General features: G+C 54.2%; 1 protein-coding gene across 1 annotated transcript; it reads left to right on the forward strand.

Moving 5' to 3' along the window:
• The first annotated feature begins 177 nt into the window (after window positions 1-177).
• On the forward strand, window positions 178-22,239 carry MED12 (mediator complex subunit 12). Its single transcript, XM_036840341.1, has 45 exons — window positions 178-488; window positions 1,001-1,105; window positions 1,313-1,504; window positions 1,641-1,800; window positions 2,521-2,702; window positions 2,891-3,001; window positions 3,347-3,601; window positions 3,967-4,113; window positions 4,277-4,376; window positions 4,508-4,644; window positions 4,874-5,005; window positions 5,344-5,470; window positions 5,968-6,197; window positions 6,715-6,795; window positions 6,927-7,097; window positions 7,300-7,444; window positions 7,611-7,661; window positions 7,985-8,103; window positions 8,303-8,446; window positions 8,886-9,049; window positions 9,249-9,380; window positions 9,806-10,033; window positions 10,210-10,354; window positions 10,529-10,649; window positions 11,010-11,111; window positions 11,216-11,329; window positions 11,581-11,756; window positions 11,925-12,104; window positions 13,169-13,240; window positions 13,691-13,824; window positions 13,993-14,154; window positions 14,395-14,506; window positions 14,666-14,755; window positions 15,248-15,357; window positions 15,583-15,718; window positions 15,986-16,147; window positions 17,143-17,517; window positions 17,741-17,891; window positions 18,047-18,243; window positions 18,407-18,484; window positions 18,577-18,794; window positions 20,724-20,952; window positions 21,360-21,500; window positions 21,676-21,757; window positions 21,975-22,239. Exons 1-45 carry the CDS (start codon window positions 390-392, stop codon window positions 22,016-22,018), a joined length of 6,543 nt encoding a protein of 2,180 aa, XP_036696236.1. The 5' UTR covers window positions 178-389; the 3' UTR covers window positions 22,019-22,239.
• The last annotated feature ends 315 nt before the right edge of the window (window positions 22,240-22,554 follow it).

Here is a 22,554-nt window from a genome sequence, read left to right on the forward strand (position 1 = left end):
TCCAGTTCCAGTCGGAGCTCAGCGCCGCGGCCGACTCACGCCTCGCGGGTTCGTATCCCCAGCGCCTGGCTGGCGGACGTTGCAGGGATCTTGACTGAGTGAAATCGATCCTCCGGCGGCCGGGGCGGAAAAGCTCCCCGCGCGCAGAGCTCCGCCCCACGCCGGGATGGGCCCCGCCCCCGCCCCCGCTGCGGTCGGTATTGTCCGACGGTTCCCGGCGTCCCTCGGTTTCCCTCGGTAGTTTCCGGCAATGATCGAGAGTTTCTAATGTGCCCCCTTGTTGTCTCTCGGCTGCCGTCCTCGCCACCGCCGCCCCCCTTTTCGGCTCCCTCTCCCCCTCCCCCGCGGCCGGGCCCGGCTGGCGCCTCTGGCGCTACGGGCTGGGCAAGATGGCGGCCTTCGGGATCTTGAGCTACGAACACCGGCCCCTGAAGCGGCCGCGGCTGGGGCCTCCCGATGTATACCCTCAAGATCCCAAACAGAAGGAGGTGCGTTCAGAAATCCGGGCTCCCACGGGGCCAGGGGCCAGCCATCGCCATAGGAGGAAGAACTGATGGCTCGGGGAAGGGGGGGGGCGGGGCGGTTTGGTGGGAGCGCAAGTCCCGAAAGGGGGAAGAGTAAAGTGGGCTGGTGTAGGAGAGTAGGACCTAGTGGGGGTGAGGGGTGGTTCCTGGGCGCGAACCGGGAGTGATATCGGGGCCACGCTGGAGGCGCCCCCCTCTCCACACACACACAGCTCAGAAAGTTGTCTGAGGCTGCTGGGTGAGCTACGGCTGCTTGCAAGCTCGCAGGGGCAGAGTGCCGTTGAGCGAGCTCTGGGGAATTGGGAATCTTAGTGAGGGTGGGGTCCAAATGAATATTTGGACCGAATATCCGAATCCTCCTCCTACCTTTTTCCCCCCTTGTTCCCCTCTCTTCTGCCCTCCTCTCCCACCACCCCCACCCCCACTCCCACCCCCAAGGGAAAAAAAAAAGCTAAAATGTCGTTTTCCTGCCTCAGGATGAACTAACGGCCTTGAATGTAAAACAAGGTTTCAATAACCAGCCAGCTGTCTCTGGGGATGAACATGGCAGTGCCAAGAACGTCAACTTCAATCCTGCCAAGGTGAGACAACCCTGCCAGGCTGAAGGAAAAGGCTGGAAGAATCTGAGAAGGGGCAAAGGCCCTGGGTTGGGAAGACTTAAAGGGATGACCTAAATGGCTGAGTTTTCCTTCATAACCTAATGCTACCACATTGGCATTTGCCCATCAAAGGCACAACCACTTCTTCGCCCCTTCTTCCCACCCTGAGGTGTACTTTTCTTCCCTCAGATCAGTTCCAACTTCAGCAGCATTATTGCAGAGAAGTTACGTTGTAACACCCTCCCTGACACCGGTAGAAGGAAGCCCCAGGTGAACCAGAAGGACAACTTCTGGCTGGTGACTGCACGATCCCAGAGTGCCATTAACACCTGGTTCACCGATCTGGCTGGCACCAAGCCACTCACACAACTAGCCAAAAAGGTGAGGTACTGTTTCCTGTTCTTCAGGCCAAGGAGGGGAGTGCGGGTACCAAGTACCCTCCGATTCCCAGATGAAGCTACACGGGTGCCAGCTCATGGAGGTGAGAGAGGTCTCACTATTTGCAATGTCCATCCAGGTCCCCATTTTCAGTAAGAAGGAAGAAGTGTTTGGGTACTTGGCCAAGTACACAGTGCCTGTGATGCGGGCTGCCTGGCTCATTAAGATGACCTGTGCCTACTATGCAGCGATCACAGAGACCAAGGTTAAGAAGAGACATGTCATTGACCCTTTCATGGGTGAGTAACTCCTAATACCGGAGGTCCCACCACTGATCGCTTCCAGGAGTGGTAGAGAGACCCTTGCAATTATTCTCCTTCCTCATCTGTATTCCTTGCTTCTGCTTGTATCTTGCATTCACTCAATTAGTAAGCATCAAGTATCTTGAGTATCTACTGTGTGCATGTACTGGGCTATAAAGATGACCACTACCTAACCCCTGCCCTTAGGATGCTTATAGTCTAGTAGGGATGCTAAGGCATATGTACGAATCCCATCATTGAATATAGAAGCGTAGTGTCAAAAGTGGAGGCAGAAGGTTCTTTGAGAATTCAGTGAACAAAAAGATTACTTTCTTTTGGGGACACCTGGGAAGGCTTTAGGAAGGTGGCATTTGTTTCTTTGTTTGTTTGTTTTGTTTTAATTAATTTTTTTGAAGTATAGTTGATTTACAATGTCATGTTAGTTTCTGGTGTACAACGAAGTGATTCAGTTTTACATATATATACATATATATATATATACACTCTTTTGCATATTCTTTTCCATTATTGTTTATTATGGGATATTGAATATAGCTCCCTGTGCTATGCAGTAGGACCTTGTTGTTGAAGGTGGCATTTGACTAGAGCCTAAGGGGATGAATAGGATTTAGAAGTATGGTGACTGGGGGTGGGGGACAGAAGGTGTTCTAAGCAAAGGGACAGTATAAAATAGCCCTATTCCCATCTTTCCCCTAGAATGGACTCAGATCATCACCAAGTACTTATGGGAGCAGCTGCAAAAGATGGCTGAATACTACCGGCCAGGGCCTTCCGGAAGCGGGGGCTGTGGTTCTACTATAGGGCCCTTGCCCCATGATGTAGAGGTGGCAATCCGGCAGTGGGACTACAATGAGAAGCTGGCCATGTTCATGTTTCAGGTAGGAAGAAGGCATGTCGTGTGGGACGTGGGATTGAGCCTGACCTCACACTCTGCCAGCATAGAACAGAATCTGCCTGCCACCTTGCCCCACTCATGGTTCTCTTCATTCTTTCCTTTACTTCCTCTGCCTCATCTCTGATAGTCCCTCAGCAAAACTAATCCTCTTCCCATCCCTTGTACCCATAGGACGGAATGCTGGACAGACATGAGTTCCTGACCTGGGTACTTGAGTGTTTTGAGAAAATCCGCCCTGGAGAGGATGAATTGCTTAAACTGCTGCTGCCCCTGCTGCTTCGAGTAAGGCCTAGGATTTGGGGGGTCTAGGGAGGATGTGAGGAGATATAAGACGTGAAAGCAATGTCCCTTGGAGAGAACTGTTTTTTGTTTGTTTGTTTGTTTTCCTAATATTTATTTATTTATTTGGTCGCACCGGGTCTTAGTTGCGGCTCCAGGGTTCCTCAGTTGTGGCAGGCGAGCTCCTTAGTTGTGGCATGCAAACTCTTAGTTGCGGCATGCATGTGGGATCTAGTTCCCTGACCAGGGATCGAACCCAGGCCCCCTGCATTGGGAGTGCAGAGTCTTATCCACTGTGCCACCAGGGAAGTCCCCAACTGGGGGGTTTTGATCATCGTGTCTTGACAGTACTCTGGGGAATTTGTTCAGTCTGCATACCTCTCCCGCCGCCTTGCCTACTTCTGTACACGGAGACTGGCCCTGCAGCTGGATGGCGTGAGCAGTCACTCATCTCATGTGATGTCTGCTCAGTCAACAAGCACACTGCCCACGACCCCTGCTCCTCAGCCCCCAACTAGCAGCACACCCTCTACACCCTTTAGTGACCTGCTTATGTGCCCTCAGCACCGGCCCCTAGTTTTTGGCCTCAGCTGTATCCTTCAGGTAGGTACTAGGTGGGCCCATGGAAGTATTAAAAGGCATCTTGAGAAGACTCAGGTGCCTGTCCTGGAAAATGGGAGCGGTTCTAAATTGGAGGCGAGAGTAGGCACTGAGTACTTGCTTGGAAATTGTTGGCTTCTCATTTCTGGGGTCTTAGTTCCTTTTCAGTTAGTTCCCTTCCAGGTCTAAATAGTAGGCCCAAAGCCTTTTAGGAGAGTGGATGAGGGGAGGGGCTCAGAGATGGAGTGATGCCACCCCAGGGGCTCAGAATAACTTTGGATCAGAAACTGAAGGGTTGGGTCTTATAATGGGCTTCTAGACAGGTAGCCATGATAACTGAGTTTGACTTAGCTGTTCCTGTCTGGCAGACCATCCTCCTGTGTTGTCCTAGTGCCCTGGTTTGGCACTACTCGCTGACTGATAGCCGAATCAAGACTGGCTCACCACTTGACCACCTGCCTATTGCCCCCTCCAACCTGCCCATGCCAGAGGGCAACAGTGCCTTCACTCAGCAGGTAAGTCTGACCAATAGCCTGGTATCCCCAGGCAACTGGGATGTGAGAGGCTTAAGTTACTCTTTCAGAAATAGTGGTTCGGAGTCTGCTACTATTCTTTTAGCCTGGAGCCCTGGCCTTTTTTGTATGCCTTGCTACATCCTTAAAGCCTTCCTCTTTGCAGGTCCGTGCAAAGTTGCGGGAGATTGAGCAGCAGATCAAGGAGCGAGGACAGGCCGTTGAGGTTCGCTGGTCTTTTGATAAGTGCCAAGAAGCTACTGCAGGTGGGTGCCAGAGGACAGACAGTAAGAAGGATGTTTGAGGAAAGGATGGGGACGGTAAGGACATATAGATCTGAAAGTTGGAGTACATCGGGCCTCTAGTTAAAGTCCCCTTTACCACTTTTCCTCCTCAGGCTTCACCATTGGACGGGTGCTCCATACTTTGGAAGTGCTGGACAGCCATAGTTTTGAGCGCTCTGACTTCAGCAACTCTCTTGATTCCCTCTGTAATCGAATCTTTGGATTGGGGCCTAGCAAGGATGGGCACGAGGTAATAAGCAAGAAGGGGAAGAGAAGAAGTGAAAAACAGAGCAAGAGCAACAGTATATATGAGGGGAAGGCTTGGCAAGGCATTGAAACCAGAGGATGTCTGAAGAGACAGCCGGTCTTACTGGGCCTAGGATGTTTTAAGATGGGGCCTAGTCGCTGGGAGACTGGAACTCGGTTCTTTGTCCCCAACTCTACCTTACTCACCCCTTTGGTCTTCCTTTGGTCTCCAGATCTCCTCAGATGATGATGCTGTCGTATCATTACTGTGTGAATGGGCTGTCAGCTGCAAGCGCTCTGGTCGTCATCGTGCGATGGTGGTAGCCAAGCTGCTGGAGAAGAGACAGGCAGAGATTGAGGCTGAGGTTAGGGGGCCCATGGGGCAGTGGCAGCTGGGGTCGGAGCCACATTGAGCTGGTAGTGGGACCAAAGTTGAAGTTGTGAGAGTGAAGAAGGGGTAGAGAATGTACAGGGAAAGTTGAGGACATAAGGCAAAAGTAGAAAGGAGTGGATAGATGTCAGAGTTAGAGAAGTGACCAAGGCTGCAGCTGGGAGACAGTAAAGAAAATGGGAGTCAAGGGGGGGAGGGTAGAAGTGAAAAGCTTGGGATGGATCCAAAATAGGCAGTAGTTCAAGGATTGCACATGGACGAGTGAAGAAACAGGTAAAACCCAATCCTACAGTTTGTTCTCTCATCTTACAGCGTTGTGGAGAATCGGAAGCCGCCGATGAGAAGGGTTCCATAGCCTCTGGCTCCCTTTCTGCTCCTAGTGCTCCCATTTTCCAGGATGTCCTCCTGCAGTTTCTGGATACACAGGCTCCCATGCTGAGTATGGACCCCTGCCACCCTCTGGTTACCTCTGCCTAGACTCACCCATCCCTGTCATCAGAAAGCATATGAAGGGCCTTCTGGATATATTTCTGTCTTGAGCTCTATGCAGAATGACTTTTGGACATAATTCTAGCCTTTGCTCATCTTACAGTTTAACAGAGTAGAGAAATAAAGAGAAGAATAAAAGCAGGAGCATACAATCGAAGCATTTTCACGTATAAATAGCAGAGATGCTGTATTCCTTTATGAGATGGTGTGTGGGGCAGGAGTTGGGGTAACCAACCACACTTTATCCCTCAACAGTTTTGGTTTTATTGTTGTTGTTGTTGTTTTTGGTTTGGCTTTTGGTTTTTTGGGTTTTTTTTTTTTGAGTCATTGCTATTCTTGCCTACTTCAGGAACCCTAGGAGCACCATGCCTTAGGTGTGTCCCTCTCTCTTTCTGCCCGTCTCTTTCGTGTTCCCCTAACTCATCTTTTCTCATCCCTTCTCTCCAGCGGACCCCCGAAGTGAGAGCGAGCGAGTGGAGTTCTTTAACTTGGTACTGCTGTTCTGTGAACTGATTCGACATGATGTTTTCTCCCACAACATGTACACTTGCACCCTCATCTCCCGAGGGGACCTTGCCTTCGGAGCCCCTGGTCCCCGGCCTCCCTCTCCCTTTGATGACCCTGCCGATGACCCTGAGCGCAAGGAGGCTGAGGGCAGCAGCAGCAGCAAGCTGGAGGTGAGGGGGCTTTTCCTTGCCCTAGATCATTTCTTCTGACAGTCCCATCTTCCTGGCTCCTGGAATCCTCTGGGAATCCTTTACCTAGTGACGAGGGTAAGATTTGCTTAGTGCTTTGCAGTTTAGCAAGCACTCTCATGTCACTTTTTCTCACTGGATCCTCATAGCAGCCCTGTGAGGTATCCTTTTTTTTTTTTTTTTTTTTTGGCTGTGTCGCGCAGCTTGTGGGATCTTAGTTCCCCCACCAGGTATCCAACCAGGGTCCATGGCAGTGAAAGTGCTGAGTCCTAACCACTGGACCGCCGGGAATTCCACCTTGTGAGGTATTCTTATCCTCATTTTAAAGCTGAAGGAAACCAAGGCCTGTGGAGGTTAAGGGACCAGTCAAGGCTTGCATCTGGAACTGGTGCTTTTCCCAATATGGTCTCCTCTCTTCGACTCCCTGGTCAACTTTTCTAGATGGTGGGGAGCAGCTCCTCGGGGCTAAAGCAGCTTCGCTTCTGTTCTCTGCCCTCAGGATCCAGGGCTCTCGGAGTCTATGGACATCGACCCTAGCTCCAGTGTGCTCTTTGAGGACATGGAGAAGCCTGATTTCTCAGTAAGTTAGATCCTGGTGTGGGAGAATCCAGCTCCTGAGGTCCTCCCGTTATGCCACTTTGGGGAGTTTCTTTGTGCCCCCTCATCCCTTTGTCTTCCTCTAAACGTTCTGCCCTTTCGCCTTTCTCTTAGTTGTTCTCCCCCACTATGCCCTGTGAGGGGAAGGGCAGTCCATCCCCTGAGAAACCAGATGTTGAGAAGGAGGTGAAGCCCCCACCCAAGGAGAAGCTAGAAGGGACCCGTGGGGTTCTTTATGACCAGCCGCGGCATGTGCAGTATGCCACGCACTTTCCCATCCCCCAGGTACCGTTCCCCAACACCTTGCGACCATCTGTTCTGAGCCCAGGTTTCTGTCCAAGGACTGTGCCGAGGGGTTGGAGCTGTCCTTGAGGGTGTGGTATGCTGGGAAGGGCTTGAGCACTGGGATGCTGAGGGGCATAGAGCATGCTTTTAAGAGGAGGGAGAGCGATCCGTGCTGGAGTCTGATGGTGCCGCTGGGATGCAGGAGGAGTCATGCAGCCATGAGTGCAACCAGCGGTTGGTCGTACTGTTTGGGGTGGGAAAGCAGCGAGATGATGCCCGCCATGCCATCAAGAAAATTACCAAGGATATCCTGAAGGTTCTGAACCGCAAAGGGACAGCGGAAACTGGTGGGTTTGAGGCGCCTTAAATGGATCTCCCCCAAAAAGCGCCCTAGTCAGTCTTCCCTTCCCCAGTGTAGGGAACTCCCAGTCATGTCCCGATGTCCTGTCTCTTGGAGTCTCCTGAGAGCTCTAGTCCTTTTGAAACTTCCCCCCTCATTCCCCCCCTCTGCAGACCAGCTTGCTCCTATTGTGCCTCTGAATCCTGGAGACCTGACATTCTTAGGTACCTCACAGTAAGCCCCATACTGCCCGCCCTCCCTCTCCCTTCCCTCCCTCAACCTAGCACCTCCCTGTACGTATTCCTCTAAGGTCCACATAGTCTGTGGTCCTCCAAACCTTTGCTTCACTGTCCCCTTCCCTTCATCCCTCCCCCGCCCCTTCCTTGACCCTCCCTTCCCGTCTTCCCTCTTCCTTCCTTCCCTCTCTCCCTCCCTCCCTTCCTTCCCCTTCCCCGCCCATAGCCTTCTCTCCATACCCCCCCTCCCGACCCCCAGTCACCTAGTTATCTTCCCTGTCCTGACTGGTCCCTTTCAACTGTCCCCTCAGGTGGGGAGGACGGGCAGAAGCGGCGGCGCAACCGGCCTGAAGCCTTCCCCACTGCCGAGGATATCTTTGCTAAGTTCCAGCACCTTTCGCATTATGACCAACACCAGGTCACGGCTCAGGTGTGGGCCTAAGTCCAGCCCCCTTCCCACATTCCGGCCTCCTTGTCCCGTTTTCCTTTCCTCCTTGTCTTTCCCCACCCCCAACCCCGCCTCAGGCAGGCTGAGCCTCCTGGTCTCATCCCCTTCCACCATCCTTTCCTGCTTCCCTGGTTCTTGCCACCTCTCTCCACTCCTGTCTCACTCCCACTGCCCTTATCAGGTCTCCCGGAATGTTCTGGAGCAGATCACGAGCTTTGCCCTTGGCATGTCGTACCACTTGCCTCTGGTGCAGCATGTGCAGTTCATCTTCGACCTCATGGAATATTCACTCAGCATCAGTGGCCTCATCGACTTTGCCATTCAGGTGGGGAAGTTGGGGAGATGAGGGTGGAGGAAGGGGTTTGTGCTGTACAGGGTCATAAGGACAGGAGGAGAGGCTCAAGCCAGTGTCCCAGGCTATTTGGAGGGACCGAGAGACTAGTGTGGGGGGAGTGACCCATGAGCTAAGCCAGCAGGAATAGAGACTCAAGTGCTCCCTGGGGAGACCCGAGAGACGGATTAGAGCACTGGGCACAGACTGTCCTCCCATCGTGAGGTTCATAGGATTGTATCCCGGAGACTGGTTAGATCATTGACGTGGCTTGTTGTTACTAGAATAAAGGACAGTGGCGTATGGCACCAGGGCCCTTCCAGGCTGAGGCAGCTCCAGCAGGAAGGGGCTCCAGTTTTCTCACAGGAAGGGGGGTTATGTGTAATACTCAAGACCTCTTCTCATTTCTCAACCCTGGCTCACTCTGCTCTAGCTACTGAATGAACTGAGTGTAGTTGAGGCCGAGTTGCTTCTCAAATCCTCGGATCTGGTGGGCAGCTACACCACCAGCCTGTGCCTGTGCATCGTGGCTGTCCTGCGGCACTATCACGCCTGCCTCATCCTCAACCAGGACCAGATGGCACAGGTCTTTGAGGGGTAAGCAGGGCTTCAAAATGCAGGGCCCTGGTGAATGCTGGTGGAAGTGGCCTGCGAAGAACATGTGGGGCTCTCACTGTGCGGAAGTGCGTGCCATTCAGGTGGGGAGGGGAGAGAGTATTGCCAAGGGACGGGAATCTTTGCGCCCCGGCCTGCCATTGCTCCAGGCACACCTCTCGACCTCGCCCCTTTGTGACAGGCTGTGTGGCGTAGTCAAGCATGGGATGAACCGGTCCGATGGCTCCTCCGCAGAGCGCTGTATCCTTGCTTATCTCTATGATCTGTACACCTCCTGTAGCCATTTAAAGAGCAAATTTGGGGAGCTCTTCAGGTAAGAGAGGTGGGAGGTAAGGGGTAGAGAGTGGGACCTCGTCCCGTCTCCTTCCCGTTACTGCCCCACTCAGGAGCAGAGCACAGCCCAGGACCCTGCTGTCTCTGCAGGGTCATTTGGGGATGGTGTCCTCTGCGTGTTCTTGGTTCCTGAGAGTGGGCCTCCTTCCTCATCAGCCTTGCCTCCAGCCCATGTCTGCGGGGCCCACACTCCTCCTCCCCGCCTCCAGAGGCCCCTGTGCCTTCTTCCCACTGGGTTCCTTTCCTGCCCAGCCGGTCTGCTTTGTCCCATTTCCCCTTTTCTTGCCCTAAGGCCCCTTGTCCCTCACATTCTCCTTTTTTTTTCTTTTCTCCCCTTTCCTGACCATCCCTCTAGCTCACTAGCCCTTCCTCAACGCTGCTCTCTCCTTTCCCCCACCCCTGCAGCGACTTCTGCTCCAAGGTGAAGAACACCATCTACTGCAACGTGGAGCCGTCAGAATCCAACATGCGCTGGGCACCCGAGTTCATGATTGACACTCTGGAGAACCCTGCCGCTCACACCTTCACCTACACAGGGCTAGGCAAGAGTCTTAGTGAGAACCCTGCTAACCGCTACAGCTTTGTCTGCAATGCCCTTATGCACGTCTGTGTGGGGCACCATGATCCCGATAGGTATGGGGCGTACTGAGTGAGGAATGGGCACCACGCTCCCGCCTGATATTGGGAGGGATGAGATGCTTGGGAGGTACTGCAACCTTGGTTATGGCCGGGGTGGAGATGAAAAGTTAATGAGTCTGAGGTTTTGCCGGAACAAGGTTTTTCCTGAGGGCATTTGTACTTTTCCCCAGGGTGAATGACATCGCAATCCTGTGTGCAGAGCTGACCGGCTATTGCAAGTCACTGAGTGCAGAGTGGCTGGGAGTGCTTAAGGCCTTGTGCTGCTCCTCTAACAATGGCACTTGTGGTTTCAACGACCTCCTCTGCAATGTAGATGTGAGACTGGGGGTGGGGGAGTGCCGGACACCGGGCATTTCCCCGGGGCAGGGGTCTGCTCCCAGTAATCACAGGAGCGGAGGGACAGAGTTTTGCAGAGTGGAGGCCAAGCGCTCTGAGTAGCCGCCCTCTCTCCACACTGAGTCCTGGTGTCTGTCTGCTTTTTTCCTCAAGGTCAGTGACCTGTCTTTTCATGACTCCCTGGCCACTTTTGTTGCCATCCTTATCGCTCGGCAGTGTTTGCTACTGGAGGATCTGATTCGCTGTGCAGCCATCCCTTCGCTCCTTAATGCTGGTGAACTACCAATCCATAACCCCTAGAATGTCTAGACCCCCCAGTCTCAATACACACTGGACGGCCGCACTCTGGTTGTTCAGTGTGGGGCTCCTGGTGGCACCAGAGGCCAGTCCTGTGGTGCGCCTCAGGCTGGGAGGGGCGTCTTTCTAACCCTGCATTTGCAGCCCCGATCTTTCCGGTTCCTGACCCTTCCAGGTACTCCCCTTACACTGCAGAACAGTTTGCTACCCCACCTCTCCTCCAATGTTTTATCTCTTTTCGCCTGGCCTCAGCTTCCCCTTTAGCCCCTCACCACCTACAGACCCACATACCGTCCGCCTTCATCCTTTCCCCTCTGCTTTGTCTTCCTCTCTGTAGCTTGCAGTGAGCAGGACTCTGAGCCGGGGGCCCGGCTTACCTGCCGCATCCTCCTCCACCTTTTCAAGACACCTCAACTCAATCCTTGCCAGTCGGACGGAAGTAAGTGACCTCGATCCGAGCCGGCCAGCCGTGGAAAGTGTGGCTACCCCACCCACACCGTTTCTACTTTTGCTTCCCCTGACTTCAGCTGTCTCCCTCCCCAGACAAGCCTACGGTAGGAATCCGCTCCTCCTGTGACCGCCACCTGCTGGCTGCCTCCCAGAACCGCATTGTGGATGGAGCTGTGTTTGCTGTTCTCAAGGCTGTGTTTGTACTTGGTATGGGGGTAGGAAGGGAGTGGTGCCAGAAGTGTGTATAGGGTGGAGCGCCAGCTAAACTACAAAGGACAGTCTTTCTCTCTCCTGAAGGTGGTCCCTCTGACCTTTGGGGAGGAGACGAGGGAGGGAAGTATATTTCTGTCCCATAGGGCAGGATCTGGGGAGTTGCTGCTTCTGTGGGTCCGGGGTGGGTCTCCACACAGCATTCGGATCTCACTCTGCCCTCCCTATCTCCTGCCTGTGAACCACAGGGGATGCGGAACTGAAGGGTTCAGGCTTCACTGTGACAGGAGGAACAGAAGAACTTCCAGAGGAGGAGGGAGGAGGTGGCAGTGGCGGTCGGAGGCAGGGTGGCCGCAACATCTCTGTGGAGACAGCCAGTCTGGATGTCTATGCCAAGTACGTGCTACGCAGCATCTGCCAGCAGGTCAGTCTCACCTTCCCCCCACACCTCCTAAACGCCGCTATATAATATAGTCCTGTTTCCTATCATGATCACACCACCTCCCTGCCATACACCAACCCCCCAGTCCATCCCCCTTATTCCTAACCTGCTTACTGGTTGCCCCAGTCCCCTGATTCTCGGCTTCCTCAGGAATGGGTAGGAGAACGTTGCCTTAAATCGCTGTGTGAGGACAGCAATGACTTGCAAGACCCAGTGTTGAGTAGCGCCCAGGCCCAGCGCCTCATGCAGCTCATCTGCTACCCACATCGGCTGCTGGACAATGAGGATGGGGAAAACCCCCAGCGGCAACGCATTAAGCGTATTCTCCAGGTAGGCCAAGGCGATGGGGGTCTTGGGGGAGGCAGTGAGGCCTGAGCCTGGGGTGAAACGACGGGAACCTTGAGAGAAAAAGAGAGAGGGAGTTAAGTAGGAAGACGAACGAGGATGTGGGTGAAAGGTGGTGAGAGAAACAGCTCCAGCATGGGTTTCGAAGTTAAGCCAACATGGTCTAGACTCGAGAGTGAACTGTTGGGTGAGTGCACAGCTATCTGGAGTAGGACTCTAGCTTATCAGTGGGAGGCATAGCATCTGGGAGGCCTAGTTTTTGGCCTTGTATGTTTGGCATGTTGGTCATGGCTCAGTCATGAGTAGTAATACTACCGAAGAGCTATTACTTATCGAACGGCTGCTTCACGCGGGGTACCATGCTCAGCACTCTACGTAGATTTTCTCATTTACTCTTTACAACCCTGCGAAGTAGGTAAGAATATCCCTATTTGACCAGTGAGGAAACTGAGACTTGAAGAGGCTAAGTAACTTGCCCAAGGTTCAGGAACTCACACAGCTAGGAAGTTTAGAGTCAGTATATGAGCCCAGGTCTGCCTGTGCCCTTCCTGCCTCACCACGCTGCTGCAGACATTCATGTGACTGGAGGGTGGAAAAATAAAGCCGTTGAGGAAAAGCTAAAGGAATGAGGCCTCTTCAGCCCAGAGGAGATAATGCCAAAGAGAGATTAGCTGAGACTAGCCTTCGGGTCTGTAAAGGACTTTGAGCAGCTGGTTGGAAACAGGAGCGGCGAGCTTCAACTTCAACATCAAAGATTTAGGTTAAGCATTAAGCAGAACTTCCTGATGCTAAGGAATGTGAGGCTCTGGAACAGGAAACTGGGGAAAGATGTGAAATCTTTCCAGAACCGCTTTTAAAATAGGAGAGACTTTTCAGTCATTTTGGACTGTTTAGGTGTGATCTTCCCTAAAGAGGGGACATAGAGGTCCCTTTCAGACCTCCAGGCATATGTGATTCATGGTTGTGAGAGATCAGGAGCTGGCATCGGGGTGCTGAGTGGCTGGGATGACACAATCATGACTAGCTTGTGGGTGGGGTCTCTGTCACAGAACTTGGACCAGTGGACCATGCGCCAGTCTTCCTTGGAGCTGCAGCTGATGATCAAGCAGACCCCTAACAATGTGAGTGGTGCCCGGGCCCTCTCTTTTCCCATGCTTACTTCCAGCGACACATGTCAGGGAGGTGGGCCGCCATAGAAGAACCTAGGTCCTACCTTTGGGTTCTGGAGATCAGAGAGGATGGGAAGATGGTGGACGTTTGGAGCCGATGATAAGGGACATGGGTTGGGAGTGTTGGGGCTCTGAGCTGTGGGGAAGGTTGGTGGCGGTGGCCATAGAGGCTGTTTCTGTGGCCACAGCTGTAAGGAGGTATGTAAAGGAGAAGACAGTGGGCCATTGGAAAAATACTACGAGGTGCTGGAGGACATGACACCCAGCAGAGTTGTGTCCGTTAGCCTCCCATCAACCTCCATGGATGCCTTCCTATGTCCTCATCTCCCAGCTCTCCTACCATCTCTTTGCCTTTGCCGCCAGCTACCTATTTAGCACCCCTGTGCCTTTCATCCTCCTCAGGAGATGAACTCCCTCTTAGAGAACATCGCCAAGGCCACAATCGAGGTTTTCCAACAGTCTGCAGAGACAGGGTCATCTTCTGGAAACACTGCAAGCAACATGCCCAGCAGCAGCAAGACCAAGCCCGTGCTCAGGTTGGGTAGAAACGTGTTAGGACCCATCCCCTTCTGAGTTTTCTCCTCTGGTAGTGTAAATGATTTCAGCCACCTGGAGATGCCAGGCATGCCCATCAGGAAAGGAGAGGATGGGTTGTTCCAACCTTGCCCGGCTCCTCTGTAACCCTGTGCGCGCCATCTCTCCAGCTCCCTAGAGCGCTCTGGTGTATGGCTGGTGGCTCCTCTCATTGCCAAACTGCCCACCTCAGTCCAGGGGCATGTGTTAAAGGCTGCTGGGGAAGAATTGGAGAAGGGCCAGCACCTGGGTTCCTCTTCACGCAAAGAACGTGATCGACAAAAGCAGAAGAGGTAAAGCGGCTACGAGGGGGCCGGGATTGAGGGGTAGAAAGGAGAGGAGGCATACCCAGGGAAGAAGAAAAGTTGGGGCAAAGAGGTGAGGATCAAAATCAGAAAAACGGACAGAGGATAAGAGTGATAGTTGAGCAAGAGGCTAGATCTTAAAAGAGTAGAGTCTGGGGCTCAGAGGAATGAGGTTGGAAGTTGCCTGACCTACAACCCATGGTCCTGTTCTTTTCCTCCCGTCTCTAGCATGTCCCTGTTGAGCCAGCAGCCCTTCTTATCCCTGGTGCTGACGTGTCTGAAGGGTCAGGACGAGCAGCGCGAGGGACTCCTTACCTCCCTCTACAGCCAGGTCCACCAGGTACAGGTCTCTGGGCCCTGGAGCCGAGCAGGAGGGCAGAGAAGGATGCAGCCAAGAGGCCACTGAATCTTCAGTGTTTTCTGACAAGAACACCCTGGGTGCTTTGGCATGGAAACGAGAAGATCCCTGAGCTGTGTGTTGCACTTGTTTTTATCTTAGATCGTGAATAACTGGAGAGATGACCAGTACTTAGACGATTGCAAGCCAAAGCAGCTAATGCATGAGGCGCTCAAACTGCGGCTCAACCTGGTGAGAGAGGGAGCTGGGGAGAAGAAGGAAAGGGGTGGGGCTAGGACTGCAGACAAAGAAGCCCCAGCCCAGGGAGGCGAGGGTGAGGATGGAGGGCCCAGGCTCTTCTGGGTCTTCACATATTAGCCCAGCTCTCCTAAAGGACGCAGGACCTGAAAGTGGTTAAGGAGACTGGATCCTTGCAGGGACCCTGCCTCAGTATCCTAGATTCTGGCTGGGCCCGAGAAGCCCTAGACATCTATTGTGAAATGTTGAATGAGATCCTGGACGTCCTTTGGTCCAACTCCATCATTTTATAAGTAAGGAAACCAAGGCCGAGAGATGTCAAGAATTAAGTCGTTGGCCTGAGATCATGTAGCAAATCATAGGTACAACTGGGACATTGACCTCAGGTGTCCCGAGTCACATCCAGCCCAGGTTCTAATCTAAGCTTTCCTTAAATGCTGCACTCCGCCCCTGAGCCATCTGACTGACTTGTTGTGGCCCTGGCAGGTGGGGGGCATGTTTGACACGGTGCAGCGCAGCACCCAGCAGACCACAGAGTGGGCTGTGCTCCTCCTGGAGATCATCATCAGCGGCACTGTCGACATGCAGTCCAACAAGTAAAGCATCCCCATCCCCTCCCTCCAGTTTTGTACCCGAGAGGATCCCCTTCCCTGACACCAGGTGCACAACCCGCCGCAATCGGTGTGGCTGATACTGCGGACTCCGCGGTCCGGGGTTGCCCACACGGTTTTCGTGCCCGCTCCCTCTCGTGTCCAGCCCGGCTGTCTCTGTCTGTCTGAAACTCTTTATCCTCTGGTTTTCCCCCCGGCTTCCTGCCACAGTGAGCTCTTCACCACCGTCTTGGACATGCTGAGCGTGCTCATCAATGGCACCCTAGCTGCGGACATGTCCAGCATCTCCCAGGGCAGCATGGAGGAAAACAAGCGTGCCTACATGAACCTGGTGAAGAAGCTGCGGGTGAGAGGAGGGGGCGAGGGCGAGGCCTAGAGGCCTGGGGTCTCAGCTCCCTATTCCCTGACCTTGCGTTTTCGGTCCAGCCTCAGCGACATCGTCCTGCCCAGAGCCCCCTACCCTTCCCTTGCACGTCCGTGTTTTCTTCGTTATTCATATGGTAAGGATTTACCGAGTGTCTTCTTCGTGCCAGCTTCTGTGCTGTCCCCTGAGACTTCCCGTCCCTCTTTTCCTGTGTCCTTGAACTCTTGTCCTGTCCTTCTGTGCCTGCAGAAGGAGTTGGGGGAGCGCCAGTCAGACAGTCTGGAAAAAGTTCGCCAGCTGCTGCCACTGCCCAAGCAGACCCGAGATGTCATCACATGTGAGCCGCAGGGCTCCCTTATCGACACCAAAGGCAACAAGATTGCCGGCTTCGACTCCATCTTCAAGAAGGAGGCATGTTCCATTGTCTTCCCATACCCTGCTCCCCGCTCCCCACCTTTGTTCCCCTTTGGGTCAGAGCCTCCCCTGCATTAACCTCTGTAGCTGCAACAGGTTTATCAGGCTCTGTGGGCGAGAGCCATCCCTGGGGTGTTGAGCTAATCACTTAATTTTCCTCACATTTCTTCTTCCCATCCTGGGAGTCTCCGTCTCTTTCCTTGGTCTCTCCCTTCACCCCTCCGCACCTCCCATCACCCCCACCCACCTTTGTACGTACCACCCACTTCTCAGCACCCTACCCTCCTCTTTCCTCTGCCCCACCTGCCTCCCATACTGCTCCACCCCGGCCTGCACGCCCTTTATCCCTGCATCTCTCTCCCCACGACCCTGTCAACCCATCTCTGCACAGTTTTCTCTGTCCCCTCTCTTTGTCAGTTGCAGTATTTGTTGAGTAACCATAATCATTGCGTGTAGTAGAGGGAGAGGAGAAAGAGAACACGGAGTTCAAAAGCCAAAGTCCGACCCGTCCATATAGCCATACTCTTCATTCTTTTCCTGGCTCAGTGTGTCTCTGTCTGTGTTTCTGCCTGTCTTTGTCTCTCTCTCTCTCTCTGCCTGTCTCTCTCTTCCTGTTTTTCTCTTTCTCTCCCTGTCTCTGTCTCTCTCTCTCTGCCTGTTTTCAGTCTCTCACTGCCTTTTCTTTCTCGGCCTTCCTGTTTCTGTATCTGTCTTCCTCTGTCAGTGTCTGTCTCTGTCTCTGTCTCCCTCTGCTCCCCCCCATCTCCTCTTAACTCTCTCTTCTCTGTGTGTGTGTGTGTGTGTGTGTCCGTGTGTCCGTGTGTCCATGTGTCCTCCTTTCACCATCTTCCCTGAATCTACCCATGACTTTTTTTTTTCTCTTATTGCCAGCAGATACTTTTCCCTCTCCTCCAAGTCCTCAAGTTTTCCAAGTCTTCTGTCTTCTGTTTTCCAAGTCTCAACAGCTCACTGTTTCTCATTTTCCGGAGCAGGGTCTACAGGTTTCCACCAAACAAAAGATCTCCCCCTGGGATCTTTTTGAAGGCTTGAAGCCATCAGCGCCACTGTCTTGGGGCTGGTTTGGAACAGTCCGGGTGGACCGGCGCGTGGCCCGCGGAGAGGAGCAGCAGCGGCTGCTGCTGTACCACACGCACCTGAGGCCCCGGCCCCGCGCCTATTACCTGGAGCCGCTGCCGCTGCCGCCGGAAGATGAGGAGCCCCCAGCCCCCGCCCTGCTGGAGCCTGAGAAAAAGGCTCCAGAGCCCCCCAAAACTGACAAACCTGGGGCCGCTCCCCCCAGCACCGAGGAACGCAAGAAGAAGTCCACCAAGGGCAAGAAACGCAGCCAGCCGGCCGCCAAGACAGAGGTGAGCGCCGCTGCCACCTCGCCACAGCCCCGTCGCACCCCTTCCCCAGCCCCTCTCTCTTCCTGGTTCTGTCGAGCGGCTGGTTTGTGGGAGGGCTGGGGGCATCTGGGGAAGGGGTACCTTTAGAATTAGAACAGGGAACCACGTACATCCAGCTCCTGTTCCCCCCTCCTACCCCACCTGACCCCAGCCCTCTCCCCTTCCTCCTGTGCCGTTCACACAGGACTATGGAATGGGCCCAGGCCGGAGTGGCCCCTATGGAGTGACAGTGCCTCCGGACCTCCTGCACCACACCAACCCTGGCTCCATATCCCACCTTAGCTACAGGCAGGGCTCCATAGGCCTCTACACCCAGAACCAGCCACTGCCGGCAGGTGAGTGCCAGCTACTAGGCACGAGAGCCTGACCCGAACATGCCTTCCGCCTGAGGGGCGATGCCACTCCTCCCAGGAGCTGTGGATGCCCGGGGCGCTGAGCAGGGCACAGAGGGACGAAGAGCCTAAAGAGGTCAGCCTGCTCCCCTTTCCAGGTGGCCCCCGTGTGGACCCGTACCGCCCTGTGCGGTTACCGATGCAGAAGCTGCCGACCCGACCACCTTACCCTGGAGTGCTGCCCACCACCATGACTGGCGTCATGGGGCTGGAACCCTCCTCCTACAAGACGCCTGTGTACCGACAGCAGCAGCCTGCGGTGCCCCAAGGACAGCGCCTTCGCCAACAGCTCCAGGCAAAGATAGTGAGAGGGGCCGTAGGGAGGGCCGTCAGGGAGAGGGGCTTTTGAGGGTCACAGGGATTGGGATCTTCACAAGGACACACAGAGTAGGAGATACAAGAAACGAGGTGGCAGAAAGCCCTTCCTGAGTTTGAGTTTGTCTCCTTTTTCCCTCTAGCAGAGTCAGGGGATGTTGGGACAGTCATCTGTCCATCAGATGACTCCCAGCTCTTCCTACGGTTTGCAGACCTCCCAGGTAAGGGCACGAGATGGTGAGAATCGGGGAGCTTGAGGCAGGCTGCGCTGCACAGTCTTGGCCCTGACTCCGTCTCTCTTCCTTCCCTCCAGGGCTATACTCCTTACGTTTCTCATGTGGGATTGCAGCAACACACAGGCCCCGCAGGTACCATGGTGCCCCCCAGCTACTCCAGCCAGCCTTATCAGAGCACCCACTCTTCTACCAATCCTACTCTTGTAGATCCTACCCGCCACCTGCAGCAGCGGCCCAGTGGCTATGTGCACCAGCAGGCCCCAACCTACGGACACGGGCTGACCTCCACTCAAAGGTACCCAAGGGAGCCGGGGGTCGTGAAGACACACTGAGGCTTTCGATTTGGGAAAACCTGGGCCTGGAGGTGATGGGACTAGTCAGAACTTTTGGAGGCGTCAAGAACACTTATCTGGCCACCTGGCCTGTCGCCACAAAATGCCAGAGCTGGAAGGGACCCTGGCGGCCAGTATTCTCACACCTGCTTCCCAACATTTCTTCGAGGACCAGAGAGGGGAAATCATTTATATATGACTAAGAAAAGGAAAGATCTGGGGTTCATAGATGCAGTGTGTGGTAAGGAGTCATCCAGCCACTGTTAGAGCAGTTTAGTGCTGGAATGGACCAGCGAACACATTCTCCCACCATGCTGAACGTCAGTCAGGCCTTGGTTAAGACTTTGGAGTCATGGCTTGAGGCTCTGCAGCTTAGGGTTGAGAACACTGCGGGGTGGACCAGAAGAAAAGTCCCTTACTTAGACGTGCCTTAGGCCCACTGTGTGGCCAGCACTATGCTAGGACCAGGTGGGGTGAGGGAAGCTATTTGAAAAAAATACAAAGTCCCTCACCACAGAGAATTTCTACTATACCTGGGAAGAGGAGACTTACTCAGAAGAACACTTAGGGAACACAGTGATGAAAGATATAATCAGCTGTGCAGTTGGGTGCCGTGAAGTCACATGGGAATTCAGGAAGAGTGCGGGATGATATCACTGTGGGCCTGAGTCACCAGAGAAAGTTCCGTGAAGGAGGTCAGACTTGAGTTGGCCTTTGAAGCATAGCTGTGATTTGGATTTGCAGGGAGGAGGAGAAGGAGGGGGATCCCAAGTAGAGGACGTAGCATGAACAAAGACATGGGGACCTGAATGAGTAGGGTGGCTGGGAGGACAGGAAGGAGAAGAGCTTGGCTGGAATGTAAGACTCGTGCCAGGGAAGGAGTAGGGACAGGCTGGGAGTGGGCAGGTTGAGAGAGAGCCTTGAACGTTCGGTGAGGGATTGAGACACAATCCCAGAAAGCACTCTTTTTTTTTTTTTAATTTATTTATATTTTATTTATTTATTTATTTATTGCTGCATTGGGTCTTTGTTGCTGCGCGCGGGCTTTCTCTAGTTGCGGCGAGCAGGGGCTACTCTTCGTTGCGGTGTGCGGGCTTCTCATTGCAGTGGCTTCTCTTGTTGCGGAGCACGGGCTCTAGGCATGTGGGCTTCAGGAGTTGCGGCACACAGGCTCAGCAGTTGTGGCTCGTGGGCTCTAGAGCGCAGGCTCAGTAGTTGTGGCGCACGGGCTTAGTTGCTCCGCGGCATGTGGGATCTTCTCGGACCAGGGATCGAACCCGTGATCCCTGCATTGGCAGGCGGATTCTTAACCACTGCACCACCAGGGAAGTCCCCAGAAAGCACTCTTTTGATCAGGAAAGTGATGTGATGATTTGGGCGTGTTGAGAGATTAACGTGGAATTCATGGAGAGGATGCATACGGAAGGTGACAGAAGACTTGAGACGGGCCCAGCCAGTAGCCTGTTGCAGTGAAGTACAGATTGGGGTTAGGAAGGTGTAAGGAGCAATAGAACTCAACAGTCTCCAAGACCCTGACGTGTTACTGGGGACCAACAACAGTGATAAGCAGAACAACCTCAGTGGGTATCTATAGAATGCCTAGCCTGTGCTAAGACTGTGTTTCATTTTCATAAGAGAAAACCAGCTACAACAGAATTGAAAAATTCCTAACCACGAAGGTTAGGAGCCACTGAAATGGGGTGTTGTCTTTGCTCCTCATTCCCCAACCTAGAAATCTGTCAGAAGCCAAAAAGGCTCTTCTGGTTGGTGACAGGAGGAGTGAATGAAATGGCCTGTTGATGTCTCTTTGGGGTCAGGGACCTGGGGCTCATCTGCCCCCACCCCCTCCCCACAGCCCATGCCTTGATCTCTGCGCCTCCTTGTCTTTGTAGGTTTTCCCACCAGACACTGCAGCAAACACCCATGATAGGCACAATGACCCCACTGGGCGCCCAGGGTGTCCAGGCCGGCGTCCGGTCGGCTTCCATCCTGCCTGAGCAGCAGCAGCAGCAGCAGCAACAGCAGCAGCAGCAGCAGCAGCAGCAGCAGCAACAGCAGCAGCAGCAGCAGCAGCAGCAACAGTACCACATCCGGCAGCAGCAGCAGCAGCAGATCCTGCGGGTAAGGCCCTAGGATTTTCGTCTGGGACCTGGGAGCCCGAGGAGGAGGAGGAAGGGGACTGGGAGCGGGGGAGGAGGAGGGGGAGGAGAGGCACAGGCTCTTCCAGGTGGTTTTCAACACTGAATGAGGCAGTGTAAGGACGTACCCCGGCAGGGCAGCTGGCACATAGTGGGGGCTTAAGAAGCCAGTTCCTTCCCTCCCCCTCTTTCCGGGGGTCCTGGTGGGAGAGAGGTGGGGGTCATCTGCTTGGTGCTCCAGATTTGATTTTCTCTGCAGCTCTCTGAGCGGGGAGGGCAGCGGACCCGGAGTTCCCACCCTGTGCTTCTTTCCCCATCCCCATCCCTCCACCACTGAGGTTCAGCCCCTTGCTCTCCTTAGACAGATCTCTTCTGTCTCCACAGCAGCAGCAGCAGCAGCAGCAACAGCAGCAGCAGCAGCAGCAGCAGCAACAGCAGCAGCAGCAGCAGCAGCAACAGCAGCAGCAAGCACACCAGCAGCAGCAGCAGCAGGCAGCTCCTCCCCAGCCCCAGCCCCAGTCCCAGCCCCAGGTAGCTGCTGGACTCCAGCCCCGGGCTCTGGGACCGCGGCCCAGGCTGGGGACAGTGTGCAGCCATGGCGAGGCGGGAGGCAAGGCAGGGCCCTCCGCCGAGGGGTGGGGACATGAGGACAGGGAAGGAAGGGGACGGTTCGAGTTCAGTCTTCCACTTGCCGTTCTCACCTCAGTTCCAGCGCCAGGGGCTTCAGCAGACCCAGCAACAACAGCAGACAGCAGCTTTGGTCCGGCAGCTCCAACAACAGCTCTCCAGTAAGCCCGCCCTTCTTCCCAAGGAGAGCCCCACGGAATAACTGGGGGGCCGGCGGGGCGGGGGAGGCCAAAGTAGCTGAGGTGATTGCTTCAGGCCCCGGTTGTGAGGGGAAGCGTTGCCTTCCATCCCTTCCCTCGGTGCCTGAATGGCTCTCCTCAGTGCAGACCACCACCCCTGCTCGGCCTCCCACCCCTGATAATCTCTGGTTTTTCACAGATACCCAGCCACAGCCCAGTACCAACATATTTGGACGCTACTGAGCCACCTGGAGGAACTGCTTGTGCACTGGATGGGGCCCCACCCTTTCCTCTTAATTCCCAGTCCCCTTCCTGGGCTAGCACCAGTAGTGGTTGGGGCTCTTCCCTCAGGCTCCATTTTTAATGAGTTTTTAGTATTTTTGTTAATGTGAGGCATTGAGCTGTTGGGTTTTGTATATTATTTATATAGAGACCCCAGAGCTGTTGCACCCAATACACAGAGCTTCTTTGCAAAGGGAGTGTGTGAGTCTGCATGTCCGGGAAGGGCGGGCTCTCGGAAGGGTGCGGGCCGGACCAGCAAGTCAGCACCTTCATTCTGTTCAGATCACCTCCCCTGTTTACCTTCCACCCCCTAAATTTCTGAATTCTAATTGGCTTACTACCCTCTCTTTTCTCCAACCCGGCAGCGTGTTAAGGGTTGGGGCCTTAGTCTCTCAGTAAGGGCGGTTCACCTTCTCAGCTAGATGGTGCAGCTTCTGTATAGTTTGTCTCCATGGGAGGATACACCGCTGGGATTGGGGAGGGGCCGCTGGGCCAGA

Source organism: Balaenoptera musculus, chromosome X (assembly GCF_009873245.2).
Source record: "Balaenoptera musculus isolate JJ_BM4_2016_0621 chromosome X, mBalMus1.pri.v3, whole genome shotgun sequence".
NCBI classification, from domain to species: domain Eukaryota; kingdom Metazoa; phylum Chordata; class Mammalia; order Artiodactyla; family Balaenopteridae; genus Balaenoptera; species Balaenoptera musculus.

Excerpts from the sequence above, each read along its gene's own strand:
- MED12 (XM_036840341.1), top strand. The coding sequence starts at position 390 with ATGGCGGCCTTCGGGATCTTGAGCTACGAACACCGGCCCCTGAAGCGG. Across the intron at positions 3,602-3,966 it reads GCCTCAGCTGTATCCTTCAG|ACCATCCTCCTGTGTTGTCC; the intron begins GTAGGTACTAGG and ends CCTGTCTGGCAG. Across the intron at positions 20,953-21,359 it reads AGCAGCAGCAGATCCTGCGG|CAGCAGCAGCAGCAACAGCA; the intron begins GTAAGGCCCTAG and ends CCACAGCAGCAG.